This window comes from Schistocerca americana, chromosome 4, assembly GCF_021461395.2.
Source record: "Schistocerca americana isolate TAMUIC-IGC-003095 chromosome 4, iqSchAmer2.1, whole genome shotgun sequence".
Lineage (NCBI taxonomy): Eukaryota > Metazoa > Arthropoda > Insecta > Orthoptera > Acrididae > Schistocerca > Schistocerca americana.
Genome location: NC_060122.1, coordinates 783,452,829 through 783,480,061, shown reverse-complemented (window position 1 = coordinate 783,480,061; position 27,233 = coordinate 783,452,829). Strand labels below are relative to the sequence as shown.

At 38.3% G+C, this 27,233-nt stretch overlaps 1 protein-coding gene across 2 annotated transcripts in view; it reads right to left on the bottom strand.

Moving 5' to 3' along the window:
• LOC124613551 (bromodomain adjacent to zinc finger domain protein 1A) overlaps window positions 1–27,233 on the bottom strand; it is a 161,424-nt gene that overhangs the window by 130,381 nt on the left and 3,810 nt on the right. For both annotated transcript variants that reach the window (XM_047142263.1, XM_047142264.1), the window contains 2 exons: window positions 19,727–19,922; window positions 4,775–5,205 (listed from right to left, as the gene is read on the bottom strand). In XM_047142263.1, the coding sequence (XP_046998219.1) occupies window positions 4,775–5,205; window positions 19,727–19,922 (627 nt within the window). The remainder of the gene's footprint in view (window positions 1–4,774; window positions 5,206–19,726; window positions 19,923–27,233) is intronic.

Genomic DNA, 27,233 nt, shown 5'->3' with positions numbered 1-27,233 from the left:
GGTCCTCGCAGCAGAGGAGATGAGCATGAGTCAGCCAGGTATGGCCGATGTGAAGCCAGGAAAGGACAGTAGAGTCAATTTGTGTCTGCATCACAAAGTTGTTCTTGATTGAAAAAGTCAGTTTACAAGCCTAATTCTCGTCATTTGCAGGAGGTGTTACTGATTTGTTTCAATATGAAGAAAACAGCGGCCGAGTCTCATCGAATGCTCTCAAGTACATACAGTAAGGACGCTATTAGTGAAAGAACGTGTCTTCAGTGGTTTCAACACATCAAGAACGGTGATTTTAACATCGTAGACCGGCATAGTGGTGGAAGAGAATATATTTTTGAAGACTGAGGGTTGGGGACATGGCTGAGTGAAGACTCGCTTCTAACTCGAGAATTGGCACGATTAGTGGGAGTGACACAGCAAGCCATTTCAAAACGCCTCAAGGCTATGGGCACGATTCAGAAAGAAGGAACTTGGGTCCCGTGTGAGCTGAAACCAAGAGACATTGAACGCCGTTTGTGTGTTCGTGAACAGTTGCTTCATAGGCAAAAATGGAAGGGATTTCTGCATCACATTGTCACCTGGGACGAAAAATGGGTTCATTATGATAACCCTGAATGCAAAATATCATGGGGATATCCCGGCCATACTTCCACGCTGACAGCCAAACCAAACATTCACGGCTCCGAGATCATGCTCTTGCGTTTGGTGGGACCAGCTCGGTGTCGGGTACTACGAGGCGTTAAAACCAAGTGAAACAATCACAGGTGCTCGTTATCGAACGCAATTAATGCATCTGAGCAGAGCATTAAAAGACAAATGGCCACAATACAGCGAGAGAGACGATAAAGCGATTTTGCAGCACGACAAAACTTGACCCCACGTTGCAAAAGACATCAAAACGTACTTGGAAACGTTAAAATGGGAAGTCCTACCCCACCCGCCGTATTCTCCGGACATTGCTCCCTCCGACTATCACCTGTTAAGATCAATGGCGCATGGCCTGGCTGACCAACACTTCCAATCTCATGAAGGAGTCACGAATTGGATCAATTCGTGGATCGCTTCAAAAGATGAACAATTTTTTCGATGTGGGATTCGTACACTGCCCAAAAGTTGGGAGAAAGTAGTGGCCAGTGATGGAAAATACTTTGAATGATATACGTGTAGCCAATTTGTTTCACTAACGCCTCAAATGTTGGGAAAAAATGGCAGAAGCAAAGTTGTACATCTTGCAGCTTCAAAATTGCCTCAATAGTGACATTTTTCAAAAAACCCTTCATCCCCTTCCGGTTGCAATTTCGAAACATCGCCTATGGTATAAAATTCACACCTTCTTGAAATTTTAAGTTTCTATCCTTAGCGGTTTGGGCTGGGCAATGATGAGTTAGTCAGTCAGTCAGTCAGTCAGGACATTGCCTTTCATTACAGACACGACGAGGAAAGCATTCTAATACATACTTGGGTAGATTTGTGGTGATACCGAAAATCAAGATTACAAACACATTGTGTGACTTCAGATAAATTCAGCAAAGGGGACACATGTTAATTGATTCATTTCTCCAAACAACATTGTAACCAATTCCTTTGACAGGAGTGTGTCAGAGTTGGATTAGTGTTGTGTCACATGCCCTGTGTCTGCTGTTTAAACTGTTTCCACTTCTGATATTTATAATGCCATTGTCAAACCACAAAATGCTCTGTTATGGTGAACAATGTTTTACATTACAGCACCATAGGTGACACAGCAAATGTTGTCAGTTCTAGTGGAGCACAAAAATGCTTTATTAAAAGAAGGAAAAGTACATTTAACATTTGTGAGTAGAAGGGCAGTAAACACAAGGCACTAAGGATAGCGAATGCCCTTATCTGTTGAGGAGAAAGAGTCCTGTTCCTGGAAAAGTACCTGGTGACGAGGTGAATGCGCTGTTGCAAACTGCTACTTGTAATTAAAAATAGTTTCTCACAGTTTACATCGCCAAGAAGGTGTGTGTGTGTGTGTGTGTGTGTGTGTGTGTGTGTGTGTGTGTGTGTGTGTGTGTGTGTACAGCTGAAGATGGACATCTAAAATGGTTTTAGCATGAATGAAAATGGTGTCATAAGAACAATCAATACTCAATTTTTCCTCTTTACTTAATTATTTAGGGACCTGGAAACATGGCATCTATTTCTGGGAAAATTTACACCTCTTTTGGTGAAATTCCATCTTCTTCTTCTTCTTCTTCTTCTTTTTAGACTAAGCATAGCACTTTGAAATCTATTGTTAAAGAAGTTGTGATTTTTGGGCTTTTTCAAATTTTTGCAAAAGCAAACAATCGAGTAAACATGTTTTTTTTTTTTTTAACTGTCTTTACTCGTTTCCTCATTTTGGTTCTATTTAAGCTTTCAACCAACTCCATGCCTATGATTTAAGGTGTTTCTCAACATTATATTTCTTTCCCCACACAATTCAAAAAATACAAACCTGCAAAGTATTTATTTTAACCTTTCATGGGTATTCGTAGCCATGCAACCCATACCTGACAACACTACAGATAGAACAAGTAAGATACTTAGGGGATCAGAAGTTGAACCGAAAATGACTATTTGCACGTTAGGAGAACAACTTGGTAGAAATACATTAACAGATTTTGTTTTCTGTTGCACTATACTACAGAGTGCAGGCACTGTGTACTGCCAGTCTGCCATGAGTGTTACCAACTAGAATTTTGATCAAAAGAGGTGAGAAGAGTGGTGTGGGGAAATAAGCTTTCCCACAGCCTACACCTATGTTCTGTGATTTTGCAAAGGCAGAACTTGACATGTGGTCATAGGGATTGCTGATCCCTTCTGGTGTTTTGGTAGCCATAATCGAACTCTGCTATAGACCAGGATTCGATTCTTTACTCATTTCATTTCAAAATGAGGAAAGAAAACAGTTAGCAATGCACACTACAAAGCATTCATTAATGGCTACTGGGCAATTGTCTGCTGATCTTGGCAGTGTCGTAAATGAGGCTGTTCAGGGCCCAACCTCTGCCAGTATTCAACACAATCACAATTCAAAACATCCAACACCTAAAACTGCAGTGCTGAAGTGTCCACATTATACCAATCTTTGAGCTTTGGCTAGCAGATAAATGTGAGATTTTCTTTGTTCTCAGATGCTGGGTCCAACAGTTGAGTTCTACATAGCATTATGCAAAGTGTATATTATATACAGACCATTCATCTGTCCAGAATTGGCGTGACACCACAGCATTGAGCAAACCGATATGTCACATCTGTGCACTTTTTATTTTGCACACACATTCTTAAGCATATTATCTTCAGAAACTGGGCTTTACTAGATGATTTTAAGTGCCAGAAACCGAAAATTAAATAAATTTTTTGTATTTATATGCACAAAATAAAGCTATTTCAAACTATCTCTGATACAGTAATTAATTTGGATAAAATTCACAATGAAATAGCATGTATCAGGTAACTTTATATTTTCGAAGTCACGTATACTGCAACTCGTGAAATTTTCAGGTCCCTAATTACTAAACACAAAACTATAGACACAATATTGAAGTCAGTAAAATTTAAGTTGATTTCAATTCAATTTTAATATATTATGCACAAAACTATACACTGCATGCACTTGTGAAATTTATTTTGAAGTTAACAACCCCATGAAAGTGAAGATCATTTGTGCTGTAATTATTTGTTGTTATTATTATTAACCAAAAATCTGAATCGACTATTGACAAATTCATCAGATATGTAAATCTATATATTTTGTGACTTTTTACTTTCATTCGTTGTACAAAACTGGAACTATTTTCAACACAAAGGTCAAGAAATACGGAAAATATTTCCTGCCCTCAGTTCACTGGTTTTGTGGTACTGTAATGAATGGCACTGTCAGTATACATCAGGTTCCATTGATACTATCATGTAGATAAAACTTCAGGTATAAGAAATACCTGGCACAGCAACAAAAAGAAACATTTCCTTGTATCTGAACTATTTTCCAACTACTTTTTGAGTAATTGGGCTACATTTAATACATTTATCTGCATATATATGAGTACACTGATACCTATCAAGAAATGAAAGTTGTCCATCTCCCCTAGGGTAAAAACCTGGCATAATGTTTGTCCAACTTGATTCATCAGTCCTTGAACACAGATAATTTGTAACACACAAAAACAGCACCCTTCACATTGCAGACCATTTTACAATATCAAGGGTGTATAATAAAGGTATAAAAGACAGTTTTGTAATTTGTTTATTATTTTATTGGGAAAAAAATCATGAATATTGGTTCAAAGTCGAGCATCTCTCTGGTCTATCACCTTAAACAATGAAACAGTTATTTTTGTCTAGTATTGTGGTAGTTTAATAGCAGTAAATACCATTAAGGAAGAAAGGTACTGGCATGTGTGTAAGAATTCCTGAGTCTTGAACAGGCTTCTGCTAGATGCGTGGCTATTTGTTTTATACAACACACTTGGCACTTTCCTTCGCTAAATAAATATGTTACTTTACAACAACGGAGAGCAAAAAAATATGCAAAATAAGTTGGTTACTTGGCCTTAAAGTCGACACTGTGAGGAACACTTCGGAAAGCAAAATACATCAATCTCAGTTTCCTAATTACTTTATCAGTAAGTTGTCTTAATTTTTAACTGAAACTTGTTACTGTCAACAGTATATATCCTGCGTAATGACTTTTAATGTTTAATGTTTCACATCACATTTTTGTTTACTTTGCTATGTGCATGGAATGCTTGTGATATCCAACATGTGTACATACCTCGACTGTGAATATTTAAGATTCCTCTTCATCCTATGTTTGTCGAACAATTTATTGTTTCTCATGTTTCCAACACTCCTATATTTATCCTTCACCTTCTTAGCCATCTGGTGATTTGGAGACCTGTGAATTGGTTCTATCAACTTCTTTGGGGATTTTTTCACAGGTGAAAACTGATCTGCATCTGCAGACTGGATGGGCATCTGTTTCTTCGGAGACTTCTCCACTTTTGAATGTGATGTCAAATACTTTTGTATATTTTCTTGTCTCTTTTCTTTCTTTACAAATGGGTCTTGCTTTTTAATATTATTTTTTATTGGACTTAACATGTTTTTCTTTACTCTCCTCGATATCTGGAATGCTGGTGGCGGTCCATCAAAAATACTATGGAATTTCACTCTAAATAAACCAAATTTCTGTACAGCAGCAGCCTGGTAAAAATTATAAAAAGACATTGATACAACATTAATAAAGAATGTGTAGCCATACTTCCACATGGATATAGAGATAAACAAAGTAACATTTTTAAGAAGGTATTATATCTTAACATTAACCCCTATTTGATAAAAATAAATTCTTGTTTATGTCTAGTAATGTTTTCATTAACTCCAATAAAAAACATTGTAACATACTTTGCTTGCACAGGTAAAATTTCCCATGTAAACATGAAATTTCTCACTAATTGCTTGGGTGAGCACTTGTGACCGGTTAAAATTGTGTGCCAGAGTCAGACGCTGATCAGGAGAGTTTCACAGCCAATGCTCTTCCATCTCAGATAGTCAAGAACATTTGCTCAAAGCTAACACCTGATCTCTACTATACAACCACCACCACCACCACCACCACCACCACCACCACATCTCCTTTTTCTTCATCCAGTAAAAGACAACTTGCACCCAAACCTCTAGATGTCAGAACTCAGATCGGTACTAAACTTTGTGTGTTGATAGAGTATCTAGTAAAACACCGATTTAGTTCATCCTGGGTGCTGTCATCAAACAGAACATGCATAAATGGTTATTAAAAGTAACACCAGAACTGCGGATCACAGGAAAAGCATATCGGTGAGCTCTGAATGCAAACCTCTCTTGTAGATGAGTTGGTAGAGTGTCAGGCTGTCTTACTAAAGACCAAGAGTAAAAAAAAAGAACTGGTGGCTATGTTTTTTTAACAGTTTACGCATGAAATAGTTGTAGGGGAGAACATTTTTCTGACGTGTAAAAGAATGTTTCAGCTTGTAGCAAAGTTCTTTTGGCAGTCTGCTTTCACTTCATTAGTTGAAAGTCGCAAGCCTATACTGTATATTTGTATAGATAACACCACACCTATCTAAACAAATGTAAGAACTAGCTTTGTTACTTTCAACTGACGAAGTGAAAGCAGACCGCGAAAAGAACAGTGCTACAAACTCCGAAATGTCCTTTTACATGTCAGAAAACTGTTCTCCCATGTAACATTTTCACGCGTAAACTGTTTTAAAAAAACAGCCCGCCACCAGTCTGTTTCGAACTAAGGATGTTTACTACAATGGGCTGACATTTTACCAACTCACCTACCATAGATGTTCGCATTCTGATCTCACAGATTCGCTTTTCTTATACTCTGTAGTTCTGGTGTTACTTTTAGTTACCTTTTACATATCTTCTATTGAATGACAGCACACAGCACGAACTAAATTGGTATTTCGGTAGAAATTCTATCGACACACAACATTTGGTACCAATCTGTGTGTCTGACATCTGGAGGTTTGGGTATTGGAGAAGAGTTCCATTAAGTTTAACGTCACACATTAGCACAGTATTCACAGAGTTGAGCATACTGTATATAAGATTAGGACAAAGAATCACTATCTGACAGAACTATATGTTAATAGATATAATGTGGAGCTGCGCACCTATTCACATCATTACACAAGCAAAAAATCACTCACCTGCAGACGAATGATGAGTGGTATATATGCACGCTGAAAGGATCAGAAACTAACTACCTCTGTCCTTGCCCACATCCTTCGTAATTTCATGCTTCAACCTATGCCATTGGTCCTTGAATTTGTATTCTGTTATAAATCCAAACAATTTTAACACCTCCTCTATGATGATAAAGAATCAAGACCTGTTCCATATACACTTTTGTAAGCTTACTATTAAGAGTCAAGTAACAGGAACAGCTAATCCAATGCAGTGCCATGTGCGATGATGTTACAGTGCTCTCCAGTCCAAAGACTGGTTTGATGTAGTTCTCCATGCTAGTCCATTCTGTGCAAACCTTTTCATCTCTACATAACTACTACAAAAAAACATTCATTTTAACATTCTTACTGTACTCAAGCCCTGGTTTCCCTCTACAATTTTAAAGCCTCCCCTCCAATGTTTCCATCACCAAAGTGACAATTCCTCAGTGTGTGATGTGTCCTTTACTAACTCTCTTCTTATAGTACCGCTGTGCTACAAATTTCTTTTTCCCCAAATTCGATTCTGTACCTCCTCATTAGTTAATCAATGTGATCATCTAATGCTCAACATTCTTCTGTAGTATGACATATGAAAATATTTACATCCTCTTCTTGTCTGAACTGTTTATCATTCACATTTCACTTCCTTAATAGGTTTACTCCAAACGAATGCCATTAGAAAAATAGTTGTGAACACTTAAACTGACGTTCTGTGTTAACAATTATCTCTTTTTCAGAAAAGTTTTTCTTGCTATTGCTAGTCTGCAGTTTATATTGTCCCTCAGCTAACGTAAGTTATTTTACTGCTCAAATAGCAAAACTCACATATTTCTTTTGACATCTTACTTCCTAATCTAACTCTCTAAGAATCACCTGATTTCATTTGTTATTTTCTATTACCCTCGATTTACTTTTGTTGGTATTCAACTTATAATCTATTTTCAAGACATTATCCATTCCGCTCAACTGATCTTCGTATTTGTTTGCCAGCTCTGAATTACAATGGCGCAGACAAACCACAACATTTTTACCTTTTCTCCCTGAACTTTAATTTCCTTTCCCAATTTATCTTTGGTTTGCTCTTCTGATTGCTAAATGCAGAGTGTAAATAACATTTGGGATAGGACACAACCTTGTTTTTCTTACTTCTCAGCTGGTACTTCCCTTTCATATTCATTGACGCTTGTTCTGTCTGTCTTGACTGGTTTCTCTACAAATGGTACATAAATTTTCATTTGCTGTATTTTATCCTTTCTACCTTCAGAAAGAGTGCATTACAGTCATAATTATCAAATTCTTTCTCTAAACCAGCAAATACTTCTGGAAACTAAACTCATCTTTCACAATATCAACTTCTATCAGCTTTTCAGTTTTTCTGTGAATAATCCAGGCCCATATTTTGTGAACAGCTCTTCACAAATTGATAGTAATATTCACAATTGTCAACACCTGTCTGTCTTCTTTGGAGCAGGAATTACTACATTCTTTTTGAAGTCTGGGGATATTTCACTTGTCTCATTTCTTGCATACCAGGTGGAATAGTTTTTTCTTGGTTGATACAACAATTATAAATTCAAAGGTAAGGTTGTTCACTCCAGGTACCTCACTCTGTCAAATTCTTTTATCAGTAACTATATCTACATCCATACTCAGCAAATGTAGTACATTCCCAGAGTCTTCATTTAATGCTAGTTCTTGAAACTTTGTTAGTAGACTTCCAGGGGATAGTTTACATCTACCGTCAAGAGTTTGTCTCTTCAGTTTCTTGAGCATCACTGAATCCCTCTCCCATGGATACAACAAACCAGTAACCATTCATGCCACTCTTCTCTCTGTACATTCAATATCTGCTGCAGTCTCAATTGGTATGGGTCCCACACTCTTGAGCAAAATTCTAAAACTGGTTGCACGAGTGATTTGTAAGTAGTTTCCTTTGTAAACTGACCGCACTTCCCCTGTATTCTACCAATAAACTGAAGTCTTCCACCGGCTTTACCCATGGGTGAGCCTATGTGATCATTCCATTTCATACACCTAGAAAGTGTTACACCCAGGTATTTGTACGAGTTGGTCAATTCCAGCTGTGACTCACTGATATTGTAGTCCCAGGATACTACATTCTTTCATTTTGTTAAGTGCACAATTTTACATTTCAGAACATCTAAAGCAAGTTGCCAATCTTTGCACCACTTTCAAATCTTATCAATTTCAGACTGAATATTTATGCAGCTTCTTTCACACTGTACTTCATCATAGGTAACTGCATCACCTAATTTACAAGTTACAAGTTTACGTGCCAAGTAGCTCCACAGATGATGATGGTGGTGGTGATGATGATGATGATGATGATGATGATGATGATGATGATGATGACATCAAAGTAATGTATGATGAGATAAGAGAAAGTATTCAGATCATTAAGTATGAATAAAATTTAAATAATTAATTCTGATTTTGGGGAGAGACTGCAATCTGACAGGAGGAAAAGAATGGGGAGTGGAGGAACATGCAATAGGAGAGAGGTATCTTAGTAGAGTACACATGGTGTGATTTAAGTATTATGAAAGAGGCTTATATATGTGGAAGAGCCAAAGAGACACTAGAATACATAATGGTAAGAAATATTTCAAAACTAGGTTTACAACTGCAAAACTTTTCCAGGAATAGATGTGGTCTCAGACTACTGGTTATCAATTGCAGATTAAAACTGAAGATATTGCAGAAAAGTAGTAAATTAAAGAGAAGAAACATAGATAACCTAAAAGACCAAGAGATTGTTGATAGTTTCAAAGATAGCATTAGGAGACAACTGAGAAAAAAGGGGAAAGGACTATTGTCAAAGACAAATGAATATAAACAAACGAAACAGTAAAAGTAGCAGGGGATCAAATAGGCAAGAAGACAAGGTCCAGAAGAAATCCTTGGACGACATTGCTACTGTCGTCGTTTTCAGTCTGAAGGTTTGATGCAGTTCTCCACGCTAGTCTATCCTGTGCAAAGCCTCTTCCTCTCTACTTAACTACTGCAAACTAACTATTTGAATATGCGTATTGTATCTCGAGTCTCCCTCTACAGTGTTTACCCCCTAACTTACTTCCATTACCAAACTGACAACTCCTTTTCCCCCCAATTTGATACAGTACCACCTCATTAGTTATTCGATCTCCCAATCTAATCTTCAGCATTCTCCTGTAGCACCATGTACATGTAGTAGTAGTAGTAGTAGTAAAAAAGGGATAAGGTAGAAAATTTTAGACCTATTTCCATGCCATCGAAGTTTGTGAATGTTATTGAAAAATCTCTCTCTCTCTCTCTCTCTCTCTCTCTCTCTCTCTCTCTCTCTCTCTCTCTGTGTGTGTGTGTGTGTGTGTGTGTGTGTGTGTGTGTGTGTGCGCGCGCACGTTTGTTTGTTCTATAGCAGTTTAATAAAATTAACAATAATTTTCATCATCATAGCTGACAGTCATATGTAGACCTAAAGAAGGACAACTCACCAAATATTAGTATTTGTATTAGTATTAGGCACACAAAATGTCGGGACTTCAGTTTGGCAGGTAAATGGGAGTGGGGCATTGTGGCAGGTAAAGGAAGAAACAGGCAGAAAAAGGGAGGGAATGTTGGGGAAGGGTGGTTGACAGTTCAGAGGGGGAGGATGCCAGTATGTGAGAGCAAGAGGTCACAGGTGCATGGCAGAGGAATATGTCACAAAGGTTCCAACCCCAGTGAGCTCATGCGGTGAACGACGACTATCTTTGGTGTGACGTCACAGGTGTCAAGACTGCTATTCACATCACTCTCCAGTTTTTTTTAAAAATAGTTTTAGGTTTCAAACACTATTTTAATAATTGTTTTTGGTAATACTTGCTATAAAGGTAATTTTTTAGTGGACTTTAACTATCTTGTACTGTTACCGATTTGAGAACATTGCTATATGAGAGTGCTTTTTCCAGTATGTTTCTCAGCTTTGTTTACATTTCGTGGTGAGCAATTGCGAGGTTGGAACGGATCTGAAGGCTAAGTACTATTAAATTTGGTTGTGTATTGTACTGACTTATTAATTTTAGTATGAAATAACTGTAGAAGAAACTATCGGAAAAGTACGCTCACTGTGAAAGGTTAAATTTCAAATAAATAATTGTGTGAAGTGTTCATTGTGGTAATATTAGTGGTGAAGTAATGTGTCAATAGTAGTAATTACATTCTTTCTAGAGAGTAAAATTTGAAATCACTGTAGTTAGTTAATAAAACTGTTTTACTGCAGTAGCATAAATTATGTGGAGAAGGGGGCTAGGGAATGGGAATTGGCAACTCGTAAAAAAAGCCGCTAGGAGGAGGATATATTCAGACTGTTTCACTTGGTATATCTCCAACAGATTTGACCAACTGTCAAGAGTTTGGAGGAGAGAAGCCTCTTGTAGCTGTAGGTGTACGGAATATGCAGCAGACCTCAACAGTTAAGAAACCCAAGTCAGTTTAACTTCGAACAGAATGAAGAAGGTGTTGCTGTTAGGTAGTTATCATGTCAGGGGTCCAAGTCAACAGTTGCAGGAAGCATTGGGGGTGTGAGAACCAAGTGACCATCAGTGTGAGCCTAGTGCAGAGTTGTCTCGGGGGCTTCATAACATATGGGGGTTATGTAAGAATTTATGAAAGAGGATCAGACAGTGATTGTGGGTGGAGCTGGGAACTGTCTTTACAGAAGTATGACATAGATGGTAACCTGGAATGGGATAGCTACTCAAACTGGTGGCACAAATCTGCACCTTGAACAGCTGTCCCAGAGTCATGATCAGCCTCATCTTAATACCACTGTTGGATTATTTAACATGGGGCTTGAGATGGCACTGATGATGAAGGGCATAGCTCACTTTGCGAGATTCCAGTTGAATTTATAAATTGTTCAAACTTCACTATGCATGATCTGAATCTCAATGGATATGTGAAGGGGAGGTTTGCAAAGCTAATAGGTAACAGTGTAGGGGTGGAGGATCACTAACGGAAAAATTCCTAGCTACTAAACTGCTTGTTGATGTTAACTCCGTCATTATTGGTAATCACAGCAGTACTTAAGCAAAGTGACTATTCAGAGGCTTCCTACACAGTGATAGAGATTAGCTGGCTATTTTTACAAGAAGCTCTTTGTAGAGTGGAGAGTGGCAATATATGTGAAAGACGGTATTCCATTTGAATCTCTTGATGCATCAAAGGCCTACAAATGACGGATCATTAAATGTTATGCAAGGATAGCTGAATTTAGTGGAACTACACTTTTAATTATTATTAATTATAGTTATCTACAGCTGTCATAACTGATTCCAGGAGGCTTCTGTTCAGACTAGATAGAATTCTTGGTTCACTTTACAGAAAGTACCAAAAATTAGTTGTGTGTGTTTTAATATCAATGTTAAAAGTGATTTGCAATTAAACGAATGCTGGAAGGTCTAAATTCGTGTCATCTGATACAGACTGTTTTCTGTATTGTAAAAGTGCACTGGAATAGTAGCCCAACTATAGAAAACATTTCTGTTCATTCTTCATTACTAGAGACATACACTGTTAGTAAAAGGGTAAATGGCCTTTCAGACCAGGATGTGCAAATTTTAATGTTAAAAGAAATTTTTTCACAAACACATTAAATATAATTACAATTTATTTAGAAATGTTAATCCAGTAGCAACAGAGATTTTTTAAACCTCATTAAAGAGCAAGACTGGCAGGAAATTTACAGAGCAGCTAACAAATGATACATATAAAACTTTTCACAACATATTTCTCTTTCTCTTTCAAAGTTACTTTTCATTATAATGTTGAAAACAGGGTACTGACACTAACAGGCAACCTGGATGACTGATTAATTGGATAAGGACATCACGTAGGACAAAGTGGGAACTATATCAGAATATTAGGGATAGCAGAAATCCAGCTGCAGTAGTCTATTACAAACAGTACTGTTAGGTTCTTAAAAATGTCATTAGAAAGGATAAAAATAAAACCATATAGTCAGCCATGAAGAAAGTGGCTAGCCAGCAGGTTGAACATACAAATTCAATACATGTAAAGATGTTTTTGCTACTGATAAGTCAGATACACATACCGTATTTAACAATCATTTTCTGAATATAGCACGACTTAAATGAAAACCAAGTTTCTACAGAAAATCGTATAATTGGCCAAGACGTCTATTGAAATATACCTTCATGATATTCACAAGGGAGGAAATTGAGCCAATAATTACATCACTGAAGACTGAGCACTCTCATGGATATGATAGAATATCTAGCAGGATGCTAAGGCACTGTGCTGCATATGTTAGCGAAGTACTCAGCTACATCTGTACTTTTTCCTTTACGAATTGTCAGTTTCCTGAATGATTAAAGGACTCAGTAGTAGTAGTAGTAGTAGTAGTAGTAAAAAAGGGATAAGGTAGAAAATTTTAGACCTATTTCCATGACATCGAAGTTTGTGAATGTTATTGAAAAATCTCTCTCTCTCTCTCTCTCTCTCTCTCTCTCTCTCTCTCTCTCTGTGTGTGTGTGTGTGTGTGTGTGTGTGTGTGTGTGTGTGTGTGTGTGTGTGTGCGCGCGCGCGCATAATCTCTGTTCACATACTTTGTTGTCAAAAATACAGTTCGGTTTCACAAGAGGCTTAATGACTGAAAATACTATATTCTCTTTTCCTCATAGGGCACTGGACAGATTAAATAAAACATAAAATGAGTAGCTCAAAACTGCTTCCTTTCATACTTTCAGAACAGACAATAAAAGGTCATTCTGTCTACAGTAATGATAATTGATATATGAATAATGATTTCAAAATATTTCTGTCTGCTGAAGATATTAGCTTGGTTGTGAAGGATGTTGACTGTGACAAAGGCAATCTATGAAATACTGTGGTTCATGGCGTAAGTTCATAGCCTGTATACACAAATTCATGCAATCCAGAGTAACACTCAGTTTTTACAGTTTCTAAGACACAAATCAACTAAGTTGACATTTTGGTTCCACAGAATGAACATATGAGTAATGAGTCTGAACAATTCAAATTTCTAGCTGTTCAGACAAATCGTAAACTGTCACTGAAAGCCAAGTTCGGGACCTTGTCGAAAAACTGAAAGCTGTTATACTTGCCATTTGAACAATATTTGCATTAACTGGGGTCCAACAGGAAAATTAGTCTACTTTGTTTATTTTAATTCAATTCGGTTATGACATATAGTTTTGTATTCTGTGGCAACCCTTCCCATTCATAGAGGGTAGCTTTGGCTTAGAAACGGGCAGTTCAAATATGTTGAACCTCTTGTTGACACCTGTTTATGAGTCTGAATTCTGACACTGGCCTCTCAATATTTGTTTCATTTAATGTTGTTTTTAGGCTCCACGTCTCAATTGGTAAAAACAGAACCCCTATAGGATTGCTTTGTTGTCTGTCCATCCGTTTGTCTGTTGTAAACCTTTTCTCTCAGGAGCAGCAAAGTATAAAGTTAAAAACCTGTAGGGTACTTCTTGGTGACCTTGAATCATGAAATTAACAAGAAATATTGTTTCACAGTGCAGTGCAAGCAAACTGGCAGGGGGGGGGGGGGGGGGGGGGGGGGGGGGGGGTGGCGGGGGGACACAGAAAATTATTAGTTACCGTATTTACTCGAATCTAAGCCGCACTTTTTTACCGGTTTTTGTAATTTTTTTTAAAAAAAAAAAAAAAAAAAAAAAAAAAAAAAAAAAAAAAAAAAAAAAAAAAAAAAAAAAAACAAACCGCCTGCGGCTTAGAATCGAGTGCAAAGTAAGCGGAAGTTCTGAAAAATGTTGGTAGGTGCCGCCACAACTAACTTCTGCCATCGAATATATATAGCGCTACACAGGCATGCTTTGCAGGTACAAAGATAAATACTGGCGCCAAAACCTCTGCGTCAGTAAATAAATTTAAAAAAAAGGTGTAAGACAAGCTTTTTTTCTCCGCCCTGAGTTTCGACCACTGCATTTTCATACATTATCCAACGAAGTAAATACAAATTCCATGTTGTTCATCTTCAAATGTAGCAGCATTTCAATGTACTACGAAAATCCGACTGGCAAGACTATTTGGGATGTCTGTCAATATGGCCAACTCTACGTTCTGAATTTTTTCCTACCTGTGAGAAGAGATGGTTGCTAATAGGAACTTCTATGAATTGCGAATCACATGCAGTATTCTCTTCAACATAAGAATAATACGAATATAAACATTTTGCCATGTATTCTTTTGTATTTGCTGCTATATCATTTAAATCCTGTCTGCCTAATAACCTACGAAACTAGTGTGAGCCAGCAGCAAATGCGGAAAAATATATACATCGTGTCATGTTTATATTCGTATTATTCTTATGCCTAATAGTGATACAATCAGAAATGAAGCACGGCAATTGACTAGATTTTTAAATCTAAGATGACTAATTTCTGTGGATAATGTAATGTACAAAAGAGGCGTCTACAAAGATTTGCAAACGGAGAAAAATTTTAGCTAAACTCTCGTTCAGAACATCTATCATATGCAGTCTATTATTTGGTTCTTGTTCATCATTATCAAAGAAAGCAGCAGTGTAAGTAACAACAAATAGCAGTCTATTGCCATTGTTTCGCTAATGAGACAATTCCTCTCTCTCTCTCTCTTTTTTTTTTTTTTTTTTTTTTTTTGGTAAGCGGCGGTAGCGCGCACAAAAGCAAGCCATGCCGCGAGCGGCGACAGGTCGTAAACAGTTATCAGAATGCGACAAACAATGCATGACACAGTACAATAGTGCATTTTCAGCCTAGAGTGACATTAACACCTATAACAAAGAGAACGGCACTTATCATATCTAAGAAAAATAAGCAACCGATTCAAACCTGACTAAGCACGCCTGACGCACAGCAATGGTAAAGCTTAACTGCTAAGCTTACGACTCGAACCAAACTACTGTAGCTGTATCGTCATTTATTCTACCTAAATTGTGTCTCATATTACAATAGACCAACTTTGTTTCGATTTGGAAGTGCGGCCTAAAACTTTTCTCTCCCTTTGAATTTCGAGTCTCAAATTTCAGGTGCGGCTTAGATTCGGGAAATTTTTTTTCCCTTGATTTCGAGTCTCATTTTTCAGGTGCGGCTTAGATTCAAGTGTGGCTTAGATTCGAGTAAATACGGTACATTACATGCAAAATGTTTGCTTTTGTCATTTAATATCCCATTTTAAACTTTAAAAAATTCCCAGGACTGATATCTTGCCAGTGTTGGTGTCAATAGTAGGCAAAAATCATTGAGATTCTCGGCTCCCAGGATCGATGAATCATATATGTACATAATTAAGTTTGTACAGAACCCTCAGAGTACGAGTCCCACTCACAACTGGCTAATTTTATTTGTTAACAACAAGACAGTATTTCCACGAATTAGCACTTTCACTCAGTCAGTACTAGGCAAAAACCCAATCTGCACTTGGACTGCACCTCTGACTCACATTCAGGAAGGCATGCAGTATTCTGCTGCTACCACAGGAATTAAAAAATCTTGGCACTAATTCTCACACAATCATGCCTAAACTGAAGAATTTTCTGAAAGCTTACTACCGTAAGTTCCTAGAAAAATTAAGCTAATTCTTGAGTTATATTGTTGATTATGGTAATACATATTCTCAGCTTGCCATCTGCCTGGGCTTTGTCTGCATTTTATTTTATTACATTAACCAGACATGTCTTCGGCCTGGAATCTCACCGACAAGGGTAAAACTGTCTTCAGTGACGAGGCCCACTTCAAACTGAGCCCCGATGACAAACGAGGGCGTGTCTGGAAACGCCGCAGACAGCAGTGGGATACTAACACGATAACCCACGCTTCGGCCTGAAAACTAGGAGTGCTGGCCCGAGGTGCCATTTCTTTTCATAGCAGAAAGCTTTTCATTGTCAACCGCAGCACCGTTACAGCACAGCAGTATGTTGACAATATTCTACGGCACATTTTGTTGCCCTTCTTCGAGATACATCCTGGGGTTTACATTTCTGCAAGATAATGTCCATCCAAACATGGTGATAGTTCCTTGTGTTTGTCAGGTTGTATATGTGGACAAGGAAAAAAAATTCCCGGATTTCCAGGTTAAAAATACACTTTCTCCCGGGTGAAAATACACTTTTTCCATGTTAAGTGACAGTACACTCTTATTCGGCACTGTAAAACTCATCAATCCTTTAATGTTTATGGTTTTATATACCGGTGTAGAATCTCCCGGCACCTTAGAAAGCGAAACTCAGGAGGAAAAACACGTTTTGAAAGACCTTTGATGTGCAGCAACATGTACGCTGCATATTTTCGTATTATGAAGGTATAAATTCTAATTCCACCAAACACTGCATGTCACTTTCCGAAGCATTGGAATCAAGATTGCGATGCGCTTTTGTAAGCCAGTCATAGCTCACGTCACGTGATCTCGCCAGCTGGTGACAGCACAGGACACGTGATGTAGTCAGCCAATAGCAAGACCGCTGTTATGTAGCCGCTTGTTACACTTTAAGATACATCACGCAAATTTTCCAATAAAATTTTTAGTAACAACATAAATGTCTGATCCTGTGGGCTCGAAATTCTTCTAAACGGTCGTCCTCAAAGAGTTGATTTTTAAATGAGAGTCAAACACTTTGCGATTTAAGAAATTCATCATACATTCTCGCACATAGCTCATCTTACGTAAAAGGAAATCTGCTTTCAATGTAAAACTTTTCAAACCGTCATTTGCAATATTTTCCCACGACCTGTAAGAAATACGTTCGTTTCAGCAGTTGCAAGAGAGCGCCAGATAACAAGCATCACCGTGCTTGGGCAGCTACGATGACGCAGGAGGCCCATATGTTAGTATGTGTAAGATATTAAAAGATCTTAAATTATGTCATAAAAGAAACAAGACATCAGAGGATACTTCAAGAGCGTTGGAATTTCGTGAACCATACTAAAATGCATAATTCGGCTTAAAATGCACATTCGTACGTAAATTTTCCTGGAGTACCACTACTGTATTATCTCATGTTTGGTCCTTTATTATGGCATAACGCCATACGTGCACTTGAAACGCAGCAAACAGTTGAAACTAGCCAATAGTGTGAAATTAAACACTTCATTTCAAATAAATTGACTGCCTCAACAGAAAAGATTAATAAAAGCCAAATCTCTTTAGCAAACTGGCAAAAATAACTTCATTGTTCTGTAAGGCGATTAATGTTTGACTGTCAGAAAGGTAGAAATAAAATCTAAAACTAATAACATATTTTAGCCCTCCGTAATAACGCGAATGTATTTTAATTCATTTGATGGCTCTTGACCACAAAAATCCGCTTTGTTATCATTTAACGTGAGAGCAATAAACAAAGAGGAAACAACAAAAATCACTAAACGTAAACACAGGTCACGTGAAGATGACCCACCTCACCAACACAACTCAGACTGCTCTGTGCATCAGCCCCAGATTTATTAATTTCCGAACCTGGGCAATATTAGGTAGTGGCGCCCAGCCACATTTCTGTAACCAGAAGTGGGAGAAGGTACTACTCATATGCGACTTAACTGCACATGCGCAAGAGCCCTTCCGCAACTGCTCAAACGAATCTAATTTAAACAGTTGTCACGCCACACCCATCGGAGGCAATTTGTTGTTACAAAGCATTGCATAGTCTTCCTAAAGCCTTTGACACACTTTGCTGTGGGCAGACGCTTGTATGAGCACCGTTTTGCTGTTGTATATGGCGCATTTCCTTTGCAACTTAAGTTTTATTTTCATTTTTTTTTTCTCGTTCATGTTTTGTTGCTGCAGTATTATTCTGCAGTGGCGGGATGCAGTAATATCCTTTGTTAGAGTATTGGTTCTTACCAGTCAAAAATCACAAAAATTTAACTGAAAACTAAAACAATGAAAAATTCCCGGAATTCTAAACAATTCCCGGATTTTTCCGGTTTTCTCCCAGATGAAAAATTCCCGGGTTTTTCCCGGATCTCCCGGGTCGTATACACTCTGGTTTGTCTTTATGCTTGTCAAATCCTACCTTGGCCACCAAGGTCACCAGATCTCTTCCCAATTTACAACATTTGGATCTTTATAAGCAGGACCCTCTGACCAGCTCGGGATTTCAACAATCTAACATGCCAATTGCACAGAATTCGGCACAATGTCCCCGAGGAGGGCACCCACAACTCTAATAACAGTGCGAAGCTGTATAGCTGCTTGCATAAGGAGAAGGAGCACTGAAATTGTAATCATTTGTTTGTCTGTACATGAACATTTTTTTTTTTCGTTAGCCTGTGTTAAAAAGTTTTCAATAAATTTCCACGACTACAGAACTATATTGTCATGTAATATTTTACTCATCAATTGAAAAGGGATTGGGGGGGGGGGGGGGGCGATGAAGAAACTGAATCATCAGCAAAACACGTATGTGTGAAGAAGTTGTTTTGGCCAAAGCACAACCTTTTTGAAAGGTGGCAACTTCAAAACTGTTTTAATTTTCCTATCTTTAAATTGTTCAAGTGTCAGTCTTTATTCAGCTTCAGATGAATAGTTGCTTTTCTCTTTTTGAGTTAATCGTTTACATTGTGAAAATTTCATTTGTCATACTAGAAATATGCATTTATTTCCTGTAAGTTGCGCAACATAAGTTATACCTTTTCAACCTCTTTTACATATCATTATTCTAGATATCAATATCACTGCAATAAACTGCAGAGTAGCAGCCTTAACAAAAATTTCACACAAGTTATTTGAGACAGGTTACAATAACTAATGAAGAATGCCTCCACTGGAACCAGTCATGGAACACATCTAAAATTGAGACAATTTACTGAGAACACAATTCCATTCACTTATGCCATTTCAAAGCAGCAAGTTTTCAGCAAATAAATCTGTACCTGTACATTATAGAATAATTTTGTAAACATTTTTCTAAGAATGGTTGCATCATGTGACAAACCATGGACTATAATCTTGAGGATAAAATATCATGCAATACTCACCGAAACTACCCATGCACCAGCACTGTTCTGTTCTGTATATTGACGAAGAAAAAGTTTGTTTTTTTCTCTAGTATACAATCCCTTCCTCCTCCTAACATGATTTGCTATAACATGATGAACTTCACAAACATCCTCATCACAGGTATCTACTCTTTCCACTTCATATTGATACAAATGAGCTGGTGGTTCAAAACACCTGCAAAAGAAAATTCTATAGTAATACACGTAGCACATTTCTACAAATGTAATATGTGACCTCTTACTTCCTGCAGGTGTCAGTGTACTTCTACTTTCCTCATCAAGCTCTTTTGTTCAACCTTGTTTCTTGACAGGGTAGGGGGGAAAGGGGCAGGGTAGGCGACAGGGAGGGTAAAGAAAAACATTGCTGTGGGCGGAGCTTTTGTAATTCACACTTCTGCTGCTAGGATTGCATAGCGTAACTCATTGTCAGTTCAATGCCACCTGTGATGTTGACCTGGCTTCTTGTGTTCATCTGTAGTGACTTTTGGCTAGCTTGTCCTAGTTTTCTTTTTTAAGATAGCAAGTTTAAGTGAACAATACGCAGCTTTGAAATTTCGTTTCCTACTCAGTAAAAATGCTTTTGAAACTGTTTTAATGTTGAGAACAGCTTACCAAGATGGTCCTATGGGAAAAACTCAGGTGTACAAGTGGATTGCTCAATTTGAAAATGGCAACATGTTTATTCATGACAAATATTGTTCTGGATGTCCATCAGCTGCCCAAATCGATGAAAATATTGAAAAGATTCGAGAGTATTTGCTCACAGACCATTTAAGAAGATTGAGAAATGGCGTTCATCAAAAAAGACTATTTGTGACAGACAGAAGACTGGTTCTTCGACCATAACAATGCACCTGCACATCCATCCATCTCTGTTAGTTTTTGGCTAGTTTTAGTTTTTGGCTAAATATGGCATGGTTCCACCTGACCTGGCTCTGTGCAACTCTTTCTTATTTCCACTTGTGGAAAGGGGTATGGAACGATGCCAATTTGACAACACCGAAGAAGTCAAGGAAAAAAAATGAGGGAGGAGCTGTAATCCATTTCTGTAGATGACGCCAAAAAATGTTTCAAACAGTGGAAGCGCTGGAGGGACACATGTATTAGTCATAATGAAGAGTATTTTGAAGGGGATAAGGTGGTTTTGTAAACAATTTGAAAATTCAAAAAATAATTCCAGTTTTTTTGTGTATCCCCTCGTATTCTGGAGAAGGCCCAGCTAGACAAGTTACGATCTTAAGATCTTGAGAGCACTAAAGTGTTGTTCAACTGCAGCAGTGACGGTCCAGCCAGCAGCTTCAGCAGCACCAAGGAATTCCTAACCCAACGGTGGTTAGCAAGTTGATACAAAGAACTGGTCATCACAGGTATTAGGCCGGCAGTTCCATGCTCATTAAGGAAACAGTGGCAGGTAGGATGCTTGACCAGCACAAAGAACTGAGACTTCTGTTACCTTTAAAAGTGAAGGAATATCCAAATATCGAAAAGCCAACAGTAATTCAACCGCTCATTGTAGAACTAGTCTAGTAACCCAAAATCACCAAGACATATATCTACCTGTGTCTGTATATGTGTGGATGGATATGAGTACGTGCGTGCGTGCGCGAGTGTATACCTGTCCTCCCCTCCCCCCCCCCCCAAGGTAAGTCTTTCCGCTCCTGGGATTGGGATGACTCTTTAGCCTCTCCCTTAAAACCCACATCCTTTCGTCTTTCCCTTTCCTTCCCTCTTTCCTGATGAAGCAACCTTGGGTTGTGAAAGCTTGAAGTTTGTGTGTTTTTTATTGTCTCTACCAACGCTTTCGTTTGGTAAATTACAGCATCTTTGCTTTTAGATATATTTTTACCTTCTAGGTATTTATTTTTGACAGCTCAACTTCTGAGAGAGATGTCCATTCCTCTTCAACTGAACTGCCTACTGTGGTGTTCATTATCACAGCACGTACAGCCTTAGAAAATTTCAAATGTGTGTCATCATCCCTCAGCAGTTTGGTATCTAACCTCTTTCCATATTTATTCTTCTCGACAATTCTCAAACTTAAGTCTGCTCTTCATCATTACTAAATTGTGGTCTGAGTTTATATCTGCTCCAGAAATATGCCTTACAGTCCAATATCTGATTTTGGAATCTCTATCTGACACTTATGTAAACCAGCTGAACTCTACCCAAATTTCCAGGTGGCCTTTTTTAAGTATACTTTGTCACTTCATGACTTTTAAACAGTGTATTCACAATTACTTAATAAAATTTATGGCAGAGCTCAATTAGTTTTTTTTTTTTTTTTTTTTTCCTCTGTTATTTTTACTATCAAGCCCGTATTCTCCCACAATGCTATCTTCCAGTAGTCCTCGCTCTACTACCACGAGCTAGGCAGCACAGTTATGGAACAGAATATGGGACAGTGCTTTAGCGAGGGATATGAATACTTTTCTGAACTGAAGCAAATAAAGGCAGCAGGGGTCAATTTGGATGTAAATAACATCAGTGAGTGATGTGTTAAACGGCAATGGAATATTGGTGATAAAACCGTATGGTATTTGATGAGGGAAATATTAGGAACCTGAAGCAATACCGTGAAGCTGACGCAGGAAATTGACAGATGAAAGCATTAGATGGCTGTAAAAGGAACTATGAACAAAACTGAGGGTTTGGAAATATCTGTGCTGTGAGTTGTAGGACGGTTCTGTGATGCAAGGAAATTAATTTGTATGTTAGTAATCATCACACCAGGAAAGTTAAGTAACTAAGGTGAAATGAAAACAGGAGCAATATGCATTAGGGAAGCATAGAGTTGGAGATATGATGTGGCAATTTGTGACGTGACTAGTGTTTAACTATGATCTGAGGTTGGGCAGGAAAGCAGATAGCACATCCTGCAATCAAATTGGTCATTATGTGTAAACAGGTGCTGCAGAAATCCTGTGTGACCATGCCGGTCAGGGCCAATAATGTGTGAGCATAACAAAGCTGAAAAGGAAGCCATAGAGGAAAAATGTGTATGGAGAAGGAGGGGGGGGGGGGGGGGGGGAAGAGATAGAGAGAGAGAGAGAGAGAGAGAGAGAGAGAGAGAGCAGATGGAACACACAATATACAAAAGATGGATGCTAAGAGGTTCAGACTGAAAACAAGAAAATATGTGGACAGCAATACACCAAATATTATTTAGAACATTGTACACAGTGCCTTTTGCTTCACCATTTGAGTCTTGCTTTCTTTCAAAGTACCAAATAACACCCAATACTATTTTTCACCGTCAAGAGCTTTTTCATGGTTGAAACAATACTCATCAACACCAAGCACTCTGAGGTAACATTACAGTGCTTGGACAAAAAGAGAAAGTGCAGTGGACATAATATCGTGTCACACCAGTTCTACATCTACATCTACATCTATACTCCGCGAGCCACCTTACGGTGTGTGGCGGAGGGTACTTATTGTACCACTATCTGATCCCCCCTTCCCTGTTCCATTCACGAATTGTGTGTGGGAAGAACGACTGCTTGTAAGTCTCCGTATTTGCTCTAATTTCTCGGATCTTTTCGTTGTGATCATTACGCGAGATATATGTGGGCGGTAGTAATATGTTGCCCATCTCTTCCCGGAATGTGCTCTCTCGTAATTTCGATAATAAACCTCTCCGTATTGCGTAACGCCTTTCTTGAAGTGTCCGCCACTGGAGCTTGTTCAGCATCTCCGTAACGCTCTCGCGCTGACTAAATGTCCCCATGACGAATCGCGCTGCTTTTCGCTGCATCATGTCTATCTCTTCTATTAATCCAACCTGGTAAGGGTCCCATACTGATGAGCAATACTCAAGAATCGGACGAACAAGCGTTTTGTAAGCTACTTCTTTTGTCGATGAGTCACATTTTCTTAGAATTCTTCCTATGAATCTCAACCTGGCGCCTGCTTTTCCCACTATTTGTTTTATGTGATCATTCCACTTCAGATCGCTCCGGATAGTAACTCCTAAGTATTTTACGGTCGTTACCGCTTCCAATGATTTACCACCTATGGCATAATCATACTGGAATGGATTTCTGCCCCTATGTATGCGCATTATATTACATTTATCTACGTTTAGGGAAAGCTGCCAGCTGTAGCACCATGCATTAATCCTCTGCAGGTCCTCCTGGAGTACGTACGAGTCTTCTGATGTTGCTACTTTCTTGTAGACAACCGTGTCATCTGCAAATAGCCTCACGGAACTACCGATGTTGTAAACTAAGACTTTCTGCAGTTTTGAACATATTTTCATGGTTCCCAGAATCATCTGTGGTGCCTGCAGGGTTCGTACAAGACAGAATCGATATCACTTGAACAATCCACCATTTTTTAAACCATTGTTATGGTCTCCTGCTTTGTAGGTATTACGCGATGTTGAAGTTGTGTTTCGTGTGTTTCACATGCTTTTCCACTGATTGTGTGTTCAAAAAGTGCGGTGAAGAGGGGAAATGTTTGGAGAAAATTATTTACAAAGCCCTTGACAAGTCTACAGATGAAAAAAAAATCTTTGATGACAATTCAGCTTACACAAAACCTAAAAATTGTAGCAATTCTACATTTTTTTGAAGATGAGTTGCTCCATATGTTTATCAAATAATTTTGACAGATTGTGTTGTGAAGAATTCTACTTCAGGTAGACCAGGAAATGAATGTGAGCATTAAGACTCCAGTAAATGTAACACTGGATTGTGTACCTCTCCATGTTTCAATTTGCATCGCACTGCACTCCACTAAGAATGCAAAATTTTGTTTTGATCTAATGTTTGCGTGTTTCTTAAGATGTTAATTGGCTGTTAAAGAAATAGAAACAGAAAAATCACACATCAGCTTCCACATTTATATACTACAATTTCTTTCTTTTCTTTCTCAGATAATTACTGTTTTATTTAACTTTCATCTTCAGATTCAAGATTTAACACTAGCAATACCAAAATGTGCGTATTTAAAGCAGAAAGTCTAATAAACCTAAAAATGTTCTGAAATTCAAACCACAAATTTGTACACACTATATATATATATATATATATATATATATATATATATATATATATATATATATATATATATATATAAAAAAACACAGATGATGTGACTTACCGAACGAAAGTGCTGGCAGGTCGATAGACACACAAACATACACACAAAATTCAAGCTTTCGCAACAAACTGTTGCCTCATCAGGAAAGAGGGAAGGAGAGGGAAAGACGAAAGGATGTGGGTTTTAAGGGAGAGGGTAAGGAGTCATTCCAATCCCGGGAGCGGAAAGACTTACCTTAGGGGGGAAAAAGGACAGGTATACACACACACACACACACACACACACACACACACACACACACACATATATATCCATCCGCACACATACAGACACAAGCAGACATTTTTGTGTCTGTGTATGTGCGGATGGATGTGCGAGTGTATACCTGTCCTTTTTCCCCCCTACGGTAAGTCTTTCCGCTCCCGGGATTGGAATGACTCCTTACCCTCTCCCTTAAAACCCACATCCTTTCGTCTTTCCCTCTCCTTCCCTCTTTCCTGATGAGGCAACAGTTTGTTGCGAAAGCTTGAATTTCGTGTGTATGTTTGTGTGTCTATCGACCTGCCAGCATTTTCGTTCGGTAAGTCACATCATCTGTGTTTTTAGATATATTTTTCCTCCAGGGCTTCTCGTGGAGCTTGTGGTGCCCAACTGCCGATAGACAATAAACTTGTCGTCATGGGACCAGGGCTTCCAGTGGAGCTTCTGGCGCCCAACCGGCGACATACAATCACATTTCTTAGTGTATTATTTAGTTGTAAATTGTCGTCATGGGACCAGGGCTTCCAGTGGAGCTTCTGGCACCCAACCGGCAACATACAATCACATTTCTTAGTGTATTATTTAGTTGTAAATTGTCGTCATGGGACCAGGGCTTCCAGTGGAGGTTTATTTTTTATATATATATATATATATATATATATATATATATATATATATATATATATATATATATATATATATATATATATATATATATATAAAGGTCTTTAACCTTTCATCCTGCCCTCTTTCCTGATGAGGCAACAGTTTGTTGCGAAAGCTTGAATTTTGTGTGTATGTTTGTGTGTCTATCGACGTGCCAGCACTTTCGTTTGGTAAGTCACATCATCTTTGTTTTTAGATATAGTTTTCCCGCGTGGAATGTTTCCCTCTATTAATTCATATCATTAATTTGAACCCAACAATTACGTTTGTTATTGTCACTGTTGCATTTCGAAATCTTTTCTGTCGTCTCATTTTCTCTTTTTGTTTTTGCCAGTAGTTTCACTTTGTATTCACCTTCTCCTTTTTACCGTAATCTACTATACAATTTTATCTCGCCTATATATACTCAATAATACGTCACCCACTTCCAAACCATAACCAAAAAAATTTTTTACCGCTTTCAACACTACCACTGCTATAAAATCCACCGTTTCTAGTCCACAAACAGTTCCTTGCACCTATTAAACAACCATTTCGTCTAGTTCTGATAACTTTCGCTTTATTTCCATTTCCGTTTTTCCCACATCACTGATAATTTTTAGCCGCTTCCCACAGGTTTTAATGTCATTATTTCTTTGCCAGACAATTGTTAGCCTCATTTTCATAATCTGCCACCCCAAAACCACTCTTTTTTTTAATACATTTACACGCCGTTTTTTCGAAATTTTCCCGAATCTCTCCATCCTTTAACATGTTTTGGCGGCAACACAACCACCTAACCTTTGTGCACATCATTGTCCACCAACCCAAGTTCACCACAGGATCAACATAGCCCAGCTTTATCCAACACTTTTTCGCCTTTTTTCACAACAGATCTCCAGTTACTTTCTCCAGTTATTTTCATTTTCATTTCAACCTCATGTTACACTTTCCACCTTCTAATACCATGTCACCCTCACAACACCCCCACAACGAGCCCATTAAAGGTCTTTAAATACGTCTGCTTGTATCTGTATATGTGTGGATAGATATGTGTGTGTGTGTGTGTGTGTGTGTGTGTGTGTGTGTGTGCGCGAGTGTATACCCGTCCTTTTTTCCCCCTAAGATAAGTCTTTCCGCTCCCGGGATTGGAATGACTCCTTACTCTCTCCCTTAAAACCCACATCCTTTCGTCCTTCCCTCTTTCCTGATGAGGCAACAGTTTGTTGCGAAAGCTTGAATTTTGTGTGTATGTTTGTGTGTCTATCGACGTGCCAGCGCTTTCGTTTGGAAACATTCCACGTGGGAAACATATATTTAAAAACAAAGATGATGTGACTTACCATACGAAAGCGCTGGCAGGTCGATAGAAAAACAAACAAACACATACAAACACACAAAATTCTAGCTTTCGCAACCAATGGTTGCTTCGTCAGGAAAGAGGGAAGGAGAGGGAAAGACGAAAGGATGTGGGTTTTAAGGGAGAGGGAGAGGCCTTTACAAATGTCTGCTTGTGTCTGTGTATGTGCCGATGGAT